This window comes from Vidua chalybeata, chromosome 1 (genome assembly GCF_026979565.1).
Source record: "Vidua chalybeata isolate OUT-0048 chromosome 1, bVidCha1 merged haplotype, whole genome shotgun sequence".
NCBI classification, from domain to species: Eukaryota; Metazoa; Chordata; class Aves; order Passeriformes; family Viduidae; genus Vidua; species Vidua chalybeata.
This window is the reverse complement of record NC_071530.1, coordinates 10,707,437-10,724,420: the sequence shown is the minus strand read 5'-3', so window position 1 is coordinate 10,724,420 and position 16,984 is coordinate 10,707,437. Positions and strand designations below refer to the sequence as shown.

The following is a 16,984-nucleotide window of genomic DNA, read 5'->3' as shown; positions in this document are numbered from 1 at the left end:
TCAAAAACAGGCACCTAAAATGAAGTTTCTAGATCCATATTTAGGCTCATGAATCTGATTTTCCGAGCTAGCAACCACCCGCCAGACTGCGCAGAGCGCTGATGGGAGCTCAGCACCTTTGAAGATGGCACCACTCAATGACAGCATCCAACATTCTGACAGCCTTCTGGCAGAGACAGCTTTCACAAGCTTCATAAAACATGAGAGGCCAAAACAACATGTCCTGCAATTATCCACACTGGAAAACAACCTTAATTAATAATGATATCATCACTACGCCCTCTACCCTTCAAAGTGCTACTGAAAAGTTTTGCCTTTCCTTTATGCCTCTCCCTTCTAATGCTTAATACTGTACTTCAAGTTTATATTACACCATCAACCTGATTTCAGTGGTGTTTGTTGTGTGGTGTGTCAGATTTTACTCTTTCTTATCATTAGGATTACTCACCTTTCTATATGCTCAAACATCACAGGGGACATACACTGCTCTACAAAATACTCAGGGTTCAGTTTTGTGTCTGTACAATGCTGATCTCAGTGACACAGCAAAGATTTAAATAAGGTTTAAAATAAATCTAACAAAATTGAGATTTCTGCCTTTATCCAAATTAAGCACGTTAAGGAGTAACATGCTTTTAAAAAATAATTTAAAAATCATTAAAAGTAAATCATTAAAAGTATTAAGTGCTAAACCATGCCAGAAACTCCCCAAACCTGTATGAGACATCCAAGCTGCTAATTCAGGAACTTGGGTTCAACACTGGAAACACTCAAACAGCCTCAACCCTGCACCTCTGAGAAACAGCCCCTTGTGGTAGTACTGAATATGCTCACTTGGAGGACACTGACAAGCAGCACATCTACAAAATCCCACACTGCTCCAGTATAACGCCTCTCCCAGTTAATGGTATGTTTTGACCAGGATTTACAGTCTGAATTAAACAGGATTTCCTCTGTAAGCTCCTGCAAATTACTTGTGTTCAGAAAACTCTGACCTGTGGGAATTAGAAAAGGTAACAACACTCCTTAAAAATAAAATATCACAAGGCTGAGTAATTCTTCAGTGACATACTCGAGTCTCAACAGAGCATTAAATAAAATTTCTATGCCGGCCTAAAGAGCAAACTGTGGTGCATGACAGAGTGGTTCTTCTGCAGCTCTTCAGGTTTAAACACAGACTCCTGAAACCACTAGTTGTACATGATATTTACTCAGGGTTTAAAATTATACTAGAAATACAAAGTTTAAGTCAGGTGGCAGTAAGGCCCGATTTGGAAGGCCTCAGCTAAAATCAACTAAAGCCCAGGGTTTAGTCTCAACCCAGTCCTTATGTCAGTTGTGCTACCTCGGAACTCCAGTCTCTTATTTTTGGTCCATATGACCAGCAACTCTGATTAATCCCAAATGTGGCAATGAGGGATCCTAAAGCACATTGAAGGAGAGTAAGGTGCACTCAGGTACCAGCCAAGACTCTGCCTTGGCTTCTGAAACCCAAAGCTTTCTACAACACCAAGTGCTTTGGGTTTTACACCAACGCTACGCAGCTTTGGTTTGAACATGGGTGCAACAGGTAACCAACCTTTAACCTACAGAAAAACTGAGGATGGGTTCTTCTCACCAGAGTAGTTTTGCAATACTTTTGCTGTATTCTAAACATTAAAAAATTGTTTAGATTTCATTTTAAAATATCAGTTTGTAAAGTGGAGTGAAAAACCATGGAAACTTTTGCATAATCTGCATAACAAGATGCAATTAGAATTTTTTTCCACACAGAATGGGAGACAACAGCACAAATGCAGTCCTGAACACCCTTTCAGTCTAGATACTTTACTGGCAGCATGACCATTAGTGCTACAGAAGACCTACTGTAATAAACGGACTTGACCTTCTGTTCCAAACTGTGCTCATCAATGCCTCAGAAACAAACTTTTTTAGTAGAAAAGAGTGGAAAGTGAAGAGGGAGATCCCTTGACTACAAAAAATTGATATGTCAACATCAACAGTAACCTTAATGCAACACAGAAAAACAGCAAATTGCAAAAAAAAAATTGTTGAAAGTTTTAATGCATTTTGAATTGTAATGAAGAAAAACATTTTACATCTAAAAACAAATTAGCAGAATAATAAAAAGTGGTTCCACATAACTTATAAATTCTTTTCTCCAAAAGGTAGTTTTCACAGATTTAGGCAACGAATAAGATGTTTCATTCCAGATCTTTCTGATTGTAAAGTATACACAAACTTTGTGAAAATTGATGTGCATTGCTTGAGAGAAAGACACAGAAGCTTGATTTTGCCCAGTGATGAGTTTTCTGTGAAATTCTGCACAATACTGAAACTGTAACTGCAACTCTGCTCCATTTAATGAAATGCTGGACATTGTTCAGTGCTGAAAAATACACTCTTTAGAACATTTAGAGCCGTGAAATGTTTTGCACATATTTAGTCAATGTAGTATATTCACCACCCCTGCTCATATGTTTAGTTTCAAGGGGAATGGCAGTTTGGCTTACCCTTCACTACAGTATAGAAAACTAAACTAAGTGATAGTTCAGTGTTCAGCTGATTTAAGTATTAGCCTGCTCATAAGAACGTGGCTCTAGCACCTTATTTGGTTGATTCTTTTCAAAATGAAACCACCTAATCACTCATTCCTGGTGCCAGAGGATGCTCCCTCTGGTGATATAAAAAGTTTGCAGCAATGATGATTAAACTGCATAGAGTCCAGTGGTTCTGTACAACATATGTATGAGAGAAGATTAGACACTTTAGTTTAGCAGGACCAAAACCAGTGACCCTCTCCTCTGCCTAAAGTAATAAAGGAGAGCCATTGTCCAGATCCTACATGCAGGCCATGCTGGAGAAACTGCTTGTACTGGCCAGACATTTTTCTCTTTTTTTAAAAACAGCATAAACCTTTGTAAAGTTCTCTCTGTTACCAACTAAAAGAAAGTGAGTCTTGTTTTTTTAAGGAATAAAACCTATAACCCAACATCAAATGGTTTTAACCCAGAGCAAAAAACCCAGGAGAAAAAAAAAAGTGAAAATAAACATTGTCACCATCATTTAACTCTCACCACCAGAAGACTTAAAACTCTGCAGCTGCTTTCTGCAACTTCACTAGTTTTAGTATTTAAGATTACTTCAGCACAGTTGTCCATCTTGTATCTCAAGAAAAAATCCAAGCCCAACAATAGAAAAAAAAACCAAGGGATCAAACCACTCCGATGACATGTACTACAAAGACACTACATATATTCTCCATTAAGTATTTTGAGTTTCCTTAATGTTACAGTCCAAAACAATGTTTAGGACCCCCATTTTCCTTCAATTCCTCACTGATGCATTCATTATCCCATCCCACACAAATGTTAGTTAACAGGAGAACCAGCTAACACATGTCAATGTCATTATAAACAGTGATGCAGAGGACATGAGCACAGCTGTAGTCACACAGAATCATGATGATGAGATAAACATCTGCCAATCCACCATAAACCCCAAGATTCCCACTTTCAGAGTGCACCCTTCCTTACCTCCACACTTCATCTTATACTGTGATATGTCAGACAGTCAGGGCAGCATCTCCCTTCAGCCAAAAAACAAATATCTGTCTGAAGCAGCCTTTCCATTCTTCCCAAGACACCAGCTGCCACCTGCATTTACTGATAGCAGCAGCTGCAGAGTAACACCCCACTGCCAGTGCAAAAACACCTAAACACAGTGAGGAGCAAAACCAGAGTAAAACCATTTGGGAGAAAGGGAGATCTATGCTAATTACCCCCTTTTTGGAACAGGATAGAGACTGCAGTGCTCCTGTCATGGCTGGGTGACACACAATGCTGACCTAGTGTATTGCCCCACTAGCTTTATGTGTTAACTACCTTAAGGATCACATGTAGTATGATTGTCTTTCCTCTCCCGTCAGAGATAGTACTTCAGCCAGAGACCAAAGGTGCTTTTTCCTAGGCTACAGAGAGATTCGATGCTTCTTGACCAACATTCATTTTTGAGGTAGTACTCATTTACTTTGTATTGCTGGCTCAAAATAAAAATATGGGAAGTGAACACAATTAAAAGTATGCTCACTGTAGGTACATAAACAAAATCATCAACCCCCAAATAAACTATTTCCTTTCTGGGCAGATCACCAAAAGGAATTAATCCTTCTTACAAAGGTTAGCTCACATTCACTGGTAAAGTCAAACTTTCATAAATGGTTTATAACAATAGCTATAAACTAAAGTGCTTCAGAATTTGCTTGACTAGATTTCAGTGATTAGAATCATAATATTCTGGATTTTTGCTAATATGAAATGTGATAAGGTTTCAAAATCACTTTATATAAGAAGGGCAGAATGAATCTTTTCCTTTTTTCAAAATAAAAAGTACAAAAAAGATTACAAATAAACCTGGCAGTCTATACTCACTACAAGTTGCCTGCATTTTCCTTCTCAAATCTACTATTTCTCTAGTAACTGGAGTAAAAATGGAGTTGAAGTTGCACTATGGCAGCACTAAAAAAAGTATTTAAATCAGATGCAAACAGGAAAATGTTTACAATCATACAACTAGTGAAATTCACACTTCATTTCAAAGTTTTAGCCCTGCAGATTCTTTTTAACCCAAGGCAGATATGTAGAGTCATGGAAAAATGTAACAGACTGTATACACTCTCTACAGTAATTACATAAGTTTCACATTTATGTCACAAATGTAATGCCCTACTGTGTAACTATTAAATGCTAAATAACTTATGAACATTTATGTGCTCTACGCAACAGTGAACATATTGACCAGTGGATGCCAAAATATAAAATTTCATACACAAGACAAACTAATTTTTAAAAAATCACATTTTTCTGTACAACCCATGCAAACTGTGCACAATGTGGTAACAAGAACAACACTTGCTCAAGTCTCCCATCATGGAAGAGCTTTTACAGCGACAGCAGACCAGTGTTCAGAAAAGTCTGCCCAGGTGTAGAAGTCCACGGCGACACAAACGCAGAAACTCTCAGCACTTCACTTCTCTTGTAGCAAAGCAGGGATGTTGATGTTCCAGCCGATGGCCTGACGGTCAAACCCACACGTGAAGAGGTTGCAGATGGGATGGTCCTCGCACCAGGCGGAGCAGCAAACCATCCTCCTGTGTCCCTGCCACCGCGCGGGAGACAGCATCGTTACTGACATGGCTTTGGGAACTGCTGGGCCAACAGCTCACTGCAACTCAAAATGCAACCCTGCCCACCCTCAGCCTATTCTTTGCTAACAGCCCTTGAGAATCCTAAAGGTCATTGTTACCTGCATCTGCAAGGTAAAAGTCTTCATAATGAGGTGATTCCTCAGCACCAGCACTGCATCCATAAGGACAGATGTACACAAAAAGGTGCATCAAAATTTTTGAGTTTTCCAAGGTCTGTTTGCTATCTAGTTAGATTTTCTTTACAAAAGCAAACCAAATTCTGATTTTAGCATTTTTATTTATAAAAGAAGTCTTAAAATAAGGGACTACTTGCTGGCAACTACTTTGTAACAAGCCTGCAAGACTAAGTGTCCATATTGTTCATAATTTAGGAGGGATAATACTGCATCAGGAAGAATGCCATACTGATGAAAATAGTTCAAGAGCAACAAAAATGTCCAAAATAGGGTTCTGACCAGCATTCAGGTTAAAAAAAAACTGAAGTCATGATTTTAGTAGTGTCAGTCTGAATGGAACTACTAAGGAAAAAAAGAAGACGTGCACACACACAAAGAACCGCCTCAAGACTACAATAAATTTAAAAACCCGCCTAAATTAGAAAAAAATCTAAAAGAGATTAAGTAAGTCTTAGACCTCCTTCCTAAATTCTGTCAAGAACTGCTGAATCAACCCCAAAAAAGGCCTATTGATGTGACATAATCCAATTAATTTCACTTAGTCTGATTTACTCCATTAGTGATGCTTGCCATGCCAAATAGTGCCATAAATGCACAATACCTAATGGCTGCAGCAAGGATGATTTATTACAGGGTAGGATGCATCTAGAATGTATGTGAATAAGCACAGAATAAAAAAATTAAAATTTATCACCAAATCATGCAAGGTGAGCTCACAAAGCTGACCCTCACTTTTTCCCTCTATGTTTCTATGTCATAGTATCACAGAACAGTTTGGGTTGGAAGGGACTTTAAAGATCATGTGGTTCCAACCTTCCTGCCATGGGCAGGGACACTTTCCAGTATACCTGGTCACTCAGAGCCCCATCCAGCTTGGAATATATAAACCAGCTAGACACTGTGCAATTAAAAAAAAAAAAATCACCATGAGAAAATCACCATTAAACCTCATAGTGAGCCATTTTTCTGACACAATTCACATCGAGACATTAAAACCCATCAGAAGTGCTCTTACACACTTTTTCCATTCCATAGAGAAGGTAGATATGTTTCACTTTAGTAAGGGGAAACATCATGATGAAATTCACTTGAAACACCATTTCCAACTCCAATAAAAACGTTTCAAACATTTCACATTGGCACGTTGGTTATTTTTAATAACTAACAGCATGTTTATTCAGACCAGCGCCGTTCAGCATTTGCTCAGCTTTAAGCTAGAGAGACCAAATGCCACTTTAACCTTGCCTGAGGAAGGACAGACACACTGAAGGTGCAGCTCTGCAGGTACCTGTCTGTTGCTGCGAGGCAGCCGCGCCAGCCGCACGCCGGACATGTCGAAGAGCCGAACCTGCCGGTTGTCGTGGGGAAGGGCGATGATCCTCTGGCCAACGCACACGCTAATCCTGCAGAGAAGGGACAAAAGAAGCCCGGGTAGGAAACAACGAGCCTGGCAAATAGAAACTGACAGCACAAATTTAAGCTCACGGGAAGGGATGCAGCTGAATTTTTCCTGGCTAGAATTCACAAATGGAAAGAGAAAAAAATATTGAACCATTAAGGTATTTTCTATTGTACTAGATTCTCAAATAGCCTTAACATCTGCATGTTCTTATAGAAAATTTCTTAAAAGCAATGTACTTACTAAAAATTAATGTTGATCACACCTGCACTTTATAAAACCATTTCAGACCTTTTTCAAATTCTTATAAATCTCAAGTTTAATTTCAGGGACAAAAAACAAATGTATATTCAGTGAATTAATAGAATAGACTATTTCAGTTGAAAGGTACCTGCAACAATCATCCAGTCCAACCACCTGACCAATTCAGGCCTGACCAAAGCTTAAAGCATGTTATTAAGGGTATAGTCCAAATACTTCTTAAGTACTGGAAGGTTTGGTGTATCAACCACCCTCTAGGAAAACCTGTTCCAGGATTTGACCACCCTCTCAGGAAAAAAATGTCCAGTCTAAACCTCTGTGGCACTTCTTTAAACCATTCCCACATGTGAAAGAAATTAAGAATTAATTAAGAAAGCATGAATTAAGTAAAGCAGTAACTCAGAGGTCTGCTTACCTGTTGACTGCAGAATCTGTGCGGATCGTTGCAATAGGAGACCTCATGTTTTTCAAATCCCAGACTTTTACTGTACGATCATCACTACCAGAAACAACATTGTCTCCCACAGTGAAAACTGCAGATGTCACAGTGCTAAACAACCAGGAGTAAAGACAAAGATGTCAAACTCTAAACTTCTTTATTAAACTAGCATCTGATTTAAAGTTTTACTTCCTGTTCCCGTGCTTCCTTTAGCACATGTAGCTTGCCTTTTTTTTTTAAGCAGAGTAATATGAAATTTTAAAATTCCAAGCAGTTATTTTTGAATTAAAAAATATTCTTACAAGAAGCTATGACACTAAAGGCGAACAGGGCTTGAGTGGCCCAAGTGCTAAGAGAAGCAGCCCAACAGTAGAGACTCACTCTGGACGCATCTTTCATATTCCGCTGATTCTGACACGAGCTAAACAGGCCCAGTCTTGAAACCTGAGTTCACTTTTGAAGTTCTGCGCTAATGTCCAGCAGGTTTATCACACAACCTCAACTGAATTCGTAGCATAGAGTACAAATCTTCTTCTTAAGGGATTTGAGATCAGTAACCAAGCTTTTCTTTCCATCCAAAGATTTCTGTAGAACTATCCCAGACATTTTCATTCACTGCACAGATACTGAGGAGGTCCCAAACACCTGAGATGTAGCTAAAGCTGTTCTGTACACACACATGAACATGCTGTAATCCACAGAGTCTCCAGTGGTAGCTCCACTACCAATAGCTACAGCAATTAACAATCTCTAATTGTGATTTCTAGTCCTGTTTTACAAGCAGCTGAAGTCTGAAAGTCAGATTAAAAGATGACAAGTAGTAGTAAGAAGCACAAGCATACAGTTCTTCAAATTTTACCTAGTATGCCTAGAAATGCACAAGGGCAGTCAGAGAAAGACTCATGGGAATATTTTTTGCAATTGAAAGTGCAACATACTACTTCCAGAAGCTATTTTATAAAGAATTTTATTTTAGAATTTTATTATCTTTGTACTTTACAGCTTCAGATAACAGTATATCATCAATACAGTGGGTTCAAACAAACAATTTCTATGATGATTTTATGATTATTTTTAAATATTTTACCTTTATTTCATATTAACCAAATAAAAGCTTTTGTAGTACAATTTTCATTGTAATTGTGTGAATTCCCAACTCAAAGCCAGTTATTTTTCTGCCCATATAATGCACTAACAAAGCATTTTTAGGGAAGGCTTCTCAATTCTGTTTTTACAGATTTGATTTAATGACCTATCTTGTAACTTGGGTCATGCACATCAATTTCTTAGAACTTAGTAATTTTAATTTAAGTTGTCAGTTGTTACTGTCACTTTAGTTGTTCTGTAGAAATTTGAATTCATGTCCTATCCAAGCTGCTGATTAAGATTAGCACAAGCCAGGTCACAATGGACCAGTTTATGCAAGCCTCTTAATTTAAATTGACACCAAATTAAGTTTTAATTAGGATGAAGGCCCACTTATTCATGATACCAAGTTTCCTAACACATTATTCGAGTGCAGCTAAGCCACCAGGGAGATGATTACAGAAAGAACCAAGAGGTCTTCGACTAATCTTCTGGACTTTATGAACAAAAAGTCAAAAAGTTAAAACGTACATGAGGGTCACAACTGCTGACTCTTTCATCAGGCACCTTTTTATTTGGGAAGCAAACTCACTCATGCAGTCAAGCTGCTGCACAATATAGCTGACATGTTCTGACCACCAAACTTGTCTCCTATCAGCCCAAATTCCTTTAAATTTACCAACATCTGCACTTCTCACTAGTTCTTTACACAAAGAAGCTCAGAAACAATTTCAGACTTTTACTAATCTCTGTACTGCTGCAATACATTTGAAGCAAAGTTTATAAGTTTAAAATTCTCTATTCAATCTCCATAATTTCCACACACATTGGGAGACTTCCTAGCACACAACAGCATAAAGAATTCAAGTCATAGAAAATCTCCAGGTGAATGAATACACTGCGCTTTAGTATTCTGCTGCCAACAAACAATTCTGATCATGTTTCCCCATCATACATTTTATTCCAATTACAGCTGGAATACATTGTGAAACTGTCTTAAAATAACCCTCCACTTTTGGGTGCTTTTTTTTCAAAACTTTAAAGAGCTTTCCAGCTTCTTTGATCTCATATTGGTTTTGCTTTATCATTTATCACTTTCAAACATGGTTAAGTTTCTTTGACCACGTAAGGCTCTCTAATCCTTAGATTTATCATTTTTAAATGAAAACATTCAAAACTATTGCCAGGAAAACAGAATGCCAGCCCCAGGTTAGCTCAATCCTTCCTGCTCCTCCAAAGACTCTCAAAAGATAACAAAATCCTTTCCAGCTAAACTTACTCTTTCAGCTTAACTGTTCAGATATTACTGGGTACACCAAGCAAAAGTTTGCAAAATAAAAATGCAATTAAATTCTTCTGTAGCTCTCTGGAAATAGGGCAAGTGATAGAAAGGCAAAGGGAAAGCTGCTGGTCTGTTTTTAGTGACAACTTTAAAGGTGCTTAGTGGTCTTAGCTCTCCATTCACCCTCACTCAGCTCAGGCCTGCAAGGCCCTGCAGGCTGGGATGTGCACTATCTGCAAGCACATGGGACTATGAAAGCAATCTTTTACATAAGGAGCTTTGAATTTAATGGCTAAATATAAAAACACTTCTTACTGAACCCAGTGTTTATGACCAAGAATTTTGGTCCCAGTTCCAAAGCAAACAGTATATGGATGTCTGAATAACACTCCCTGTACTTTTACAAAAATGAAGCATGACTCTTCTGAGGGAAACACTCAATTCAATTCTCAAAGACATCTCCTTTTCAAAATAGGATTGCAAGGCTTGAAGTTTTAAGTAACTTAACAACAAATCTAGAAAGGCCAAAACAGTATCATTCTCACAAACCTGACAGCTCTGGGGAGGGTTATCAGCACTTCATTCATCAGAGTAAAGACAAACTGGTTTTTTGGGTTTGTTGGTTTTTTTTTGTTTTTTTTTTTTTTTTTTATTTTACAGTGGAACATAATGAGTTCATATTTTAAAAAATCACATGCAGCTAAATTCAAAAACATGTTCAACACTACTGACTTAAAACGAGCAAGTGTTGCACTCACAGATCTTATGCAGTACAAATTACATTCTGTCTCCTCGGATACTCCAACTGGGGCATCTCTTAGTAAGACAGATGCATCTCAGCATTTTTTTTTCCTAGTTTTGTGTTTATTTGTTTTTTTAAATTAAAACAAAATAGTAACAAGAAGAAAGGCCACTTCCTACTTATAAACTAAAGCAGGATTTCAGCCCAACTAAAAGGGGAATGGTGAGAAGGAAGAAAGGGCCGCAAAGTCTGTTGGAAGAAAGAAGTTAACAGAAGAGCCAATAAACAAATAACCTTTCAAATGCATTGCCTCCATAACCCCATCCATATCACAAAAATTAAAAGCCTTTTCCCTCTATTTTCATGTGTCTAGATTTAATTTTTGTTTGTATTAGTCTTCAGTTTGTTCTAACTCAGATAAAACTCTGGTTAACATCCCCTTGGCTAAATTAATAAAAAGTGTCAACAAAAGATCATCAGCCCCCATGTTAATTGAATGCTAGAAGACATTAGATTTTTAATAACTCAAAAAGATGACAAGTATTGTAGGACATTAAAGAAAAAAAAGAAAGAAACAACCAAAGAGGAAACAGTCTTATGACACTTCAAACTGTGGGTCCCACAGGGAGTTTGGTGTGCTACAACTATTCTCCAAAAAAGCTTCAGCCTCCGCCAAACCCCAGCAAAACTCATTTATCTTGTCATAGGGAGCAGCCGAGCGTGTACTTCCAGCTGACAGCGTGGCACTTCCTCACCACACACCACTGCCTGGCCTCCAACATCCTGCTCCCTGCGTGGGTCTCAATCACCAGAAATGCTGTGGTGCTCGCACTCCTCATTAGGCCGAACAGCTGTCTCCCCAGTCACACTGAGACACAAAACTGCTTTGCATAACAATCTGCTGAAATTTCACACATAGGGGAAGGGGGGAAAGAAAAAATGTTGAAAATGTTGGACCGTGAAATGCTGATGCAAAACTCTCACTGGCAATGCACCAAAATAGAAGTTAACACTGCTCTTTCCATTTTGATTTGCAACCTAAACTGGGATTTACCATTGAACTGGGAGACAACACATTTTCAAGGCCTTGAACAGGCATCTACATGCATAAATCAGTGTGTGGGATGAAAATGGACTAAACCAGAGCTTCCAGATTAATTTATTCAAGGTAACTTGAATACATACGATTACCTACAGTTGTATGCAAGCAGCAGAATTTGAGGGCTCAAATATGCCTCTCATTTTAAGTAGTAAAACTGAGAAACAAAACCTAAAGGAAGTTCAATTTAGTAACACAATTTCTGCACGTGTTTCCTTTGTTTTAGGGGAATAAAGCATATCCCCACCTCAGGAAGTCTGCAGCCTGAGGGGAAGCCAGGAACTGTGTCTAAAACCTCCAGATGCCGACAACCCCATTGCCCATCTCAACAGGAGATGGCACTGGCCACAGAAGGCCCTGGTAAGGAACCCACCAGAACTCCACATTTGAGTGCATTCAGGTTTCAGAAATGCTAAAAGCACTTCATTCCAGCAAGAGCTACTCACTTCATTCCACGTAATTCCCAAAGTCTATCTGTGGATTTATCTCCAAATATCAGCAGAGTTTTTTTCTGCAACTTAAGAAATAGTAAGAACAAACCATGAAGGAATTACAGAAGCATAGAATCATTTAGGTTGGAAAAGACCTCTGAGGTCATCGAGTCCACCCTGCAATCAAACACCACCATGTCGACCAGACCATGGCACTGAGTGCCACCTCCAGTCTGCCCTTAAACACCTCCAGGGACAGTGACTCCACCACCTGCCTGGACAGCCCATTCCAATGTCTAATCACCCTTTCTGTGAAAAAATTCCTCCTAATGCCCAACCTAAACCTCCCTTAGCAACTTGAGACCATTTCCTCTTGTCCTGACTGCCTGGGAAAAGAGACTGACCTGAATACAACCTCCTTTCAGGGAGCTGTAGAGAGTGGCACTTTGATAACTCTATGCCAGTATCAGTTTGGCAGAATGTTAGAAGAGAAAACTGGGAATTCAAGCTGTGCCAGAGAGCAAGAAGTGGTCAACATGGATGGGCTCAAGGCATGTAAAACATGCAGGCCCCAGTCTGTCCTGAAACAGATCTATGAAGAAACACTCAGCAAGGGAAGTGAGGCACATTCAAAGCTGGATCCCTGAGCTATCAATTATTAAGGCTGCTAACAAGTCTAAGAAAACCACTGAATTCTTATCATGCTCTGCTACATCTATGTAGTAAATGTAAACCAAAAGGTTTTGTAAAAATGTCCGGAAGCACCAGAAGCATTTCAAAAAAACTAACCCAAGAGCTTTGAGCCCAGGCCAAATCCTCATTTAAAGAATATTCAAAATGCAAATGCAGGATCAGAACAGTGTGTGAAATGCAAGTTTGGAGCCTTTTTTCAATTAAATGCAAGAGGAAAATGTCCCTCAGCAGACAAAATAAGGTAGGAATATTAATAGCAATATCAGAACCATCTAGTTAATCAGTGAGGCTTGGGAAGAAAACTGAATGTTTCATCACAAAAATTTTGCATTTCTTACAGAAGCTAGATTGAGATATCCACACATGGGGAATGCCTAAGGCATTCTCTGATGAGAAACAACAGAAAAAAATGGTAGACAAAGCATCACTAAAGTCATTAATAACTGAAGCAAGAACAGGACTATCTTGAAAAGAACAGATGTGTTAGACTGATCAAACACCACTGACAGCATCCAACTGGTTACATTTTGTTTGGCACAAAAGGTTTTAACTAAAAGCCCAAGCACAGATTTAGTCAAAGGTGCAAAGCCTGCATTTTTAGGACTACATCTACACACGCTTTAACCTCACCAAGAAAGTGTGGTTGAATAAGAATATGTAGCAGTGACCTTGCAACACAGGGCACATGTAGAATAAGACTGCTTCCAACAGGGATGTCTAATGACATCGCTGCCTGGAGAAGAGGCACTTCTCCCCATGCCATGACTTGCTCTTTCAAGAACAATATATTCAAAACAGACACAAATAAGATATGAGAATTAAATCTTGCAGACCCAAGAATCTGAGAAAGCCAGATGACCTTGGCAAACCCAAGTGTCCACAAAAACTGAAGCAATTACTAGTCTCTTGAAACAGAATGCCATTTTGACATTAACTCTCAATTCACTAAATGTCAGAATTAAGCCCAGCATCCTAATCAGCAGCTGCTTAGTAATTTTTGTATTTTTTAATGGAGAGTCTTCAGCAAGCATAGGAGTTGGAAAATATAAAGTTGAAACAAGACATATTTGCAATTCTCTAATTTCAAAGTTCTCAGGATGAAGCAAAACTCACCATTCAGCTGGCACATTCAGAGACATACAGGCAGCAAATGAACAGGAACTTTCCCTTCTGGTCTCTTAGAGCCAAACAAAAGAGTGAAAGGAGATGGAATATGCTGCAGTCCAAAAGAGCTACAAGCTCTTTGTAAGAAATAACATTAAGATCCATGATCAGCAATTTTTTTTCCTGAGTTTGCCCAGAAACTAACACACATACAGATTCCACAGCTAACACACATTCATGCTTGATGCACTGGCCCAATTTAGCCACAAGGATCAGTAGGTTTGAAAAGTAGTAAACAAACTTCATATTTTTGGGGGGCTAGGACAAAGGTACCCACTCCAATTTATGGAGGTTTTTAAAGCCAAAAATGCATTCAATTGCCATGGCAAAGTGGTGCATCACTCCTGAACAACCAAAAAGCATTAACAAAGGATATTCACTTAAGGATAGCAACCCAAAGCTGCTTCTGAAGATATCACTTTATTCTTTGAAGGATGGTATTTGCAAGTACAGACTTGGAAGCCCTGCATGTTTTTTTCCAAGCATTTCAAGAACAATGTCCACAACCACTGTGTACCTCTGACAATCATTAAAGAAAACAAAACCCTTTATTATTTACCAAGTAATTTTTCAGCTGCATATAAGTATCAATATACTTCAAATGTATAGCAAAAGCTGTAGTTTAAACACTGTATATGAATCCACTAGCTAACAAACAGTCTGTTGCCCACAGGGGATTAATTTATTTCCTGTGTTACTAAACTGTCAGAACAAAAGTATAAAATCTGTAAAGTACTGGCTAGGCCTGTATAGACTAAGATTTTTTTTTTAAGCTACAAATGGTAAACATTTCCAGCACTAACATTTTAGAAGACATCAAGACACACCCCAGCACATACAGAGTGCTTAAAGGGACAGAAAAACTCATCAAGCAGATATTCAAGAGCATGTCAATACCAGAGTCACTCAACCAGGCCACCATGCTGGGAAAAGCAAGGCCTTCACAGCTGGGACTAGATGGGCAGTGCAGGTGTCAGCAAAGAAAAGCACAAGTGAAGTGGAATGAAAACTGCCATGTAGATGCCAGAACCATTTTGCTCCACAGAACAAAACCTTAGTTCAGTTTGAAGAGCCCTAATCAATAACCTCTAAATTGAATAATTTCTCAATAGGAGAACAGCTGTTATTATCAATCATGTATTTCAAAGCAGTATCTGCTGGAAAAAAGATATTGGAATATCAGTCACCAGTATGATTTTTGGAGGCTTTAACTCAGGAGATCAATTTAAAGGCCACAAGTTAGTGCCTGGATTATAACATAAATGTAATCTTTTCCCAGGCCTCTGTTAAACTCTTCATATGGGGATGTGACTGGGGATTCACAGCACTAACAAGACAAATTCCTATTGGTGCACATACAGAACCAGACAATAAAAAATATTTATATTTAAGCAAACATCAGTCTTATTTCCACACCATTTCATATTTTTTTATCAGTAAAGAATAAGTAAGTGAGATTAACTAGGGGCATGGCAGATCTAAAGCAGTAAGTGACAGAATACTTTTACTAGAATGTGAGCATGGCAGAGGCAAAGAAGCCATTTATTGAACTGAAACAGTCATATTCATACACACATACATATATATGAAAAATGTAAACAAGCAATGTTTACAGAACTGGAAACTTCCATGGTAAGATACAACTTTGAAAAAGACCCCAGCTGAATGCAGGCTTGAAGGGCAAAAGCACTATCAATGTACTAGACCTAGTCTATAAACGTCAAAATATACTTAGAAACAAACTTTGACGCAAATTAGGTAAATTGTAAATAAGAACAGAAAATACAAGAAGAAAATACAGGAAATTTCCATAATTAACATAAGAAATAAAGATCTTGAAGATGAAAAAACCATAAGATGAATCTGAAGCTAGGCAGACTAGGGAGGCACAAAAAGTTTAACAGGGAAGTTAAACAAGCAACTTACAGAATTTGCCAAGAGGTAAGTTGAAATCTTTTCCATTGGAACAACCTAACACACAGTTGGCAATTCAAAAATTACCTCTTAATTCAAAACAATTATCAATGCAAGCAGATCAAAACAGGTTGATCACAACAATTCTTTCTGGCCTTACTGGAAGAGAATTTATTTTCTTAAACTGTCTTAGTAGTAGATGATAAGAAACATTCTGCTTTTAATAAAGCTATGTTCAAGACACTAAAATGAAAGGTGATTTCTCAGTCCACTTAAGATACAAATAATCTCTCACAGATGATGACACACCATCACTTTGACATACAGGACAATGCACTGCAACTCTTCATTCTTTGACATCAATTAACTCGAAAAAAGCTTTATATACTCTGCCTGTAACAGGATTCTTTAGTCTCTCAACACATCAGCCTCACTTTTAGTTTCTACACGAGTACCGCTTCAGAGGCGCTCATTAAGGCTAATTAAAGGCGGCTGAGAGCGCACCGCTGCCTCGGGCCGGGCGGGCGCTCGCCGCGGCGCGGTGCTGCCACCTGCTGGTGAGCGGCTGCGGCGCGCACCCCGCGCCGGGAGGAAGGGACGGATGGTTGGAATGAGATTTTGGGTGTACGACACAATAAACACGGAATGCTGGCCTCATGATTGAGATGTTTGGCATCTAATTATATTGGCATAGCGCATTAGGAGTTGATCTGGTGAAAAAAATAGCTGCTCTGTGAGCGCCAGGCTCATAAGGTACTATTCAGCCAGAGGGTGTTAAAACTTACGGTTGAGGACTTTAAATCACCAGTGTTAACAAGTGTAACATCCAATTTACAGAACTGATGCCAAGGGCCTATCAAAATATTAAATACTTGGCAAATTATTCAAACAGACATTCAGAAAAGCCAAAAAAAAAAAAAAAAAAAAAAAACCTGTTTCTTCTATGGTGCTTAATGTGAAGAGATTGTTGCAGTGTTGATTAGAGGGTGATTTAAAAATATTTTGCCGGTAGCAGCAGAATGAAAGAACAAAAATAAAATTCCTTAAAGTATGTCTCAACTGCAAAAATATCAACCCCTCCATGTCTGCTCT

General features: G+C 38.5%; 1 protein-coding gene across 6 annotated transcripts in view; it reads right to left on the bottom strand.

The window, feature by feature from the left end:
- Window positions 1-2,046: 2,046 nt before the first annotated feature.
- WDR37 (WD repeat domain 37) overlaps window positions 2,047-16,984 on the bottom strand; it is a 46,914-nt gene continuing 31,976 nt past the window's right edge. For all 6 annotated transcript variants that reach the window (XM_053951162.1, XM_053951153.1, XM_053951145.1 and 3 more), the window contains 3 exons: window positions 7,458-7,592; window positions 6,671-6,785; window positions 2,047-5,157 (listed from right to left, as the gene is read on the bottom strand). In XM_053951162.1, the coding sequence (XP_053807137.1) occupies window positions 5,026-5,157; window positions 6,671-6,785; window positions 7,458-7,592 (382 nt within the window). In that variant the 3' untranslated portion in view covers window positions 2,047-5,025. The remainder of the gene's footprint in view (window positions 5,158-6,670; window positions 6,786-7,457; window positions 7,593-16,984) is intronic.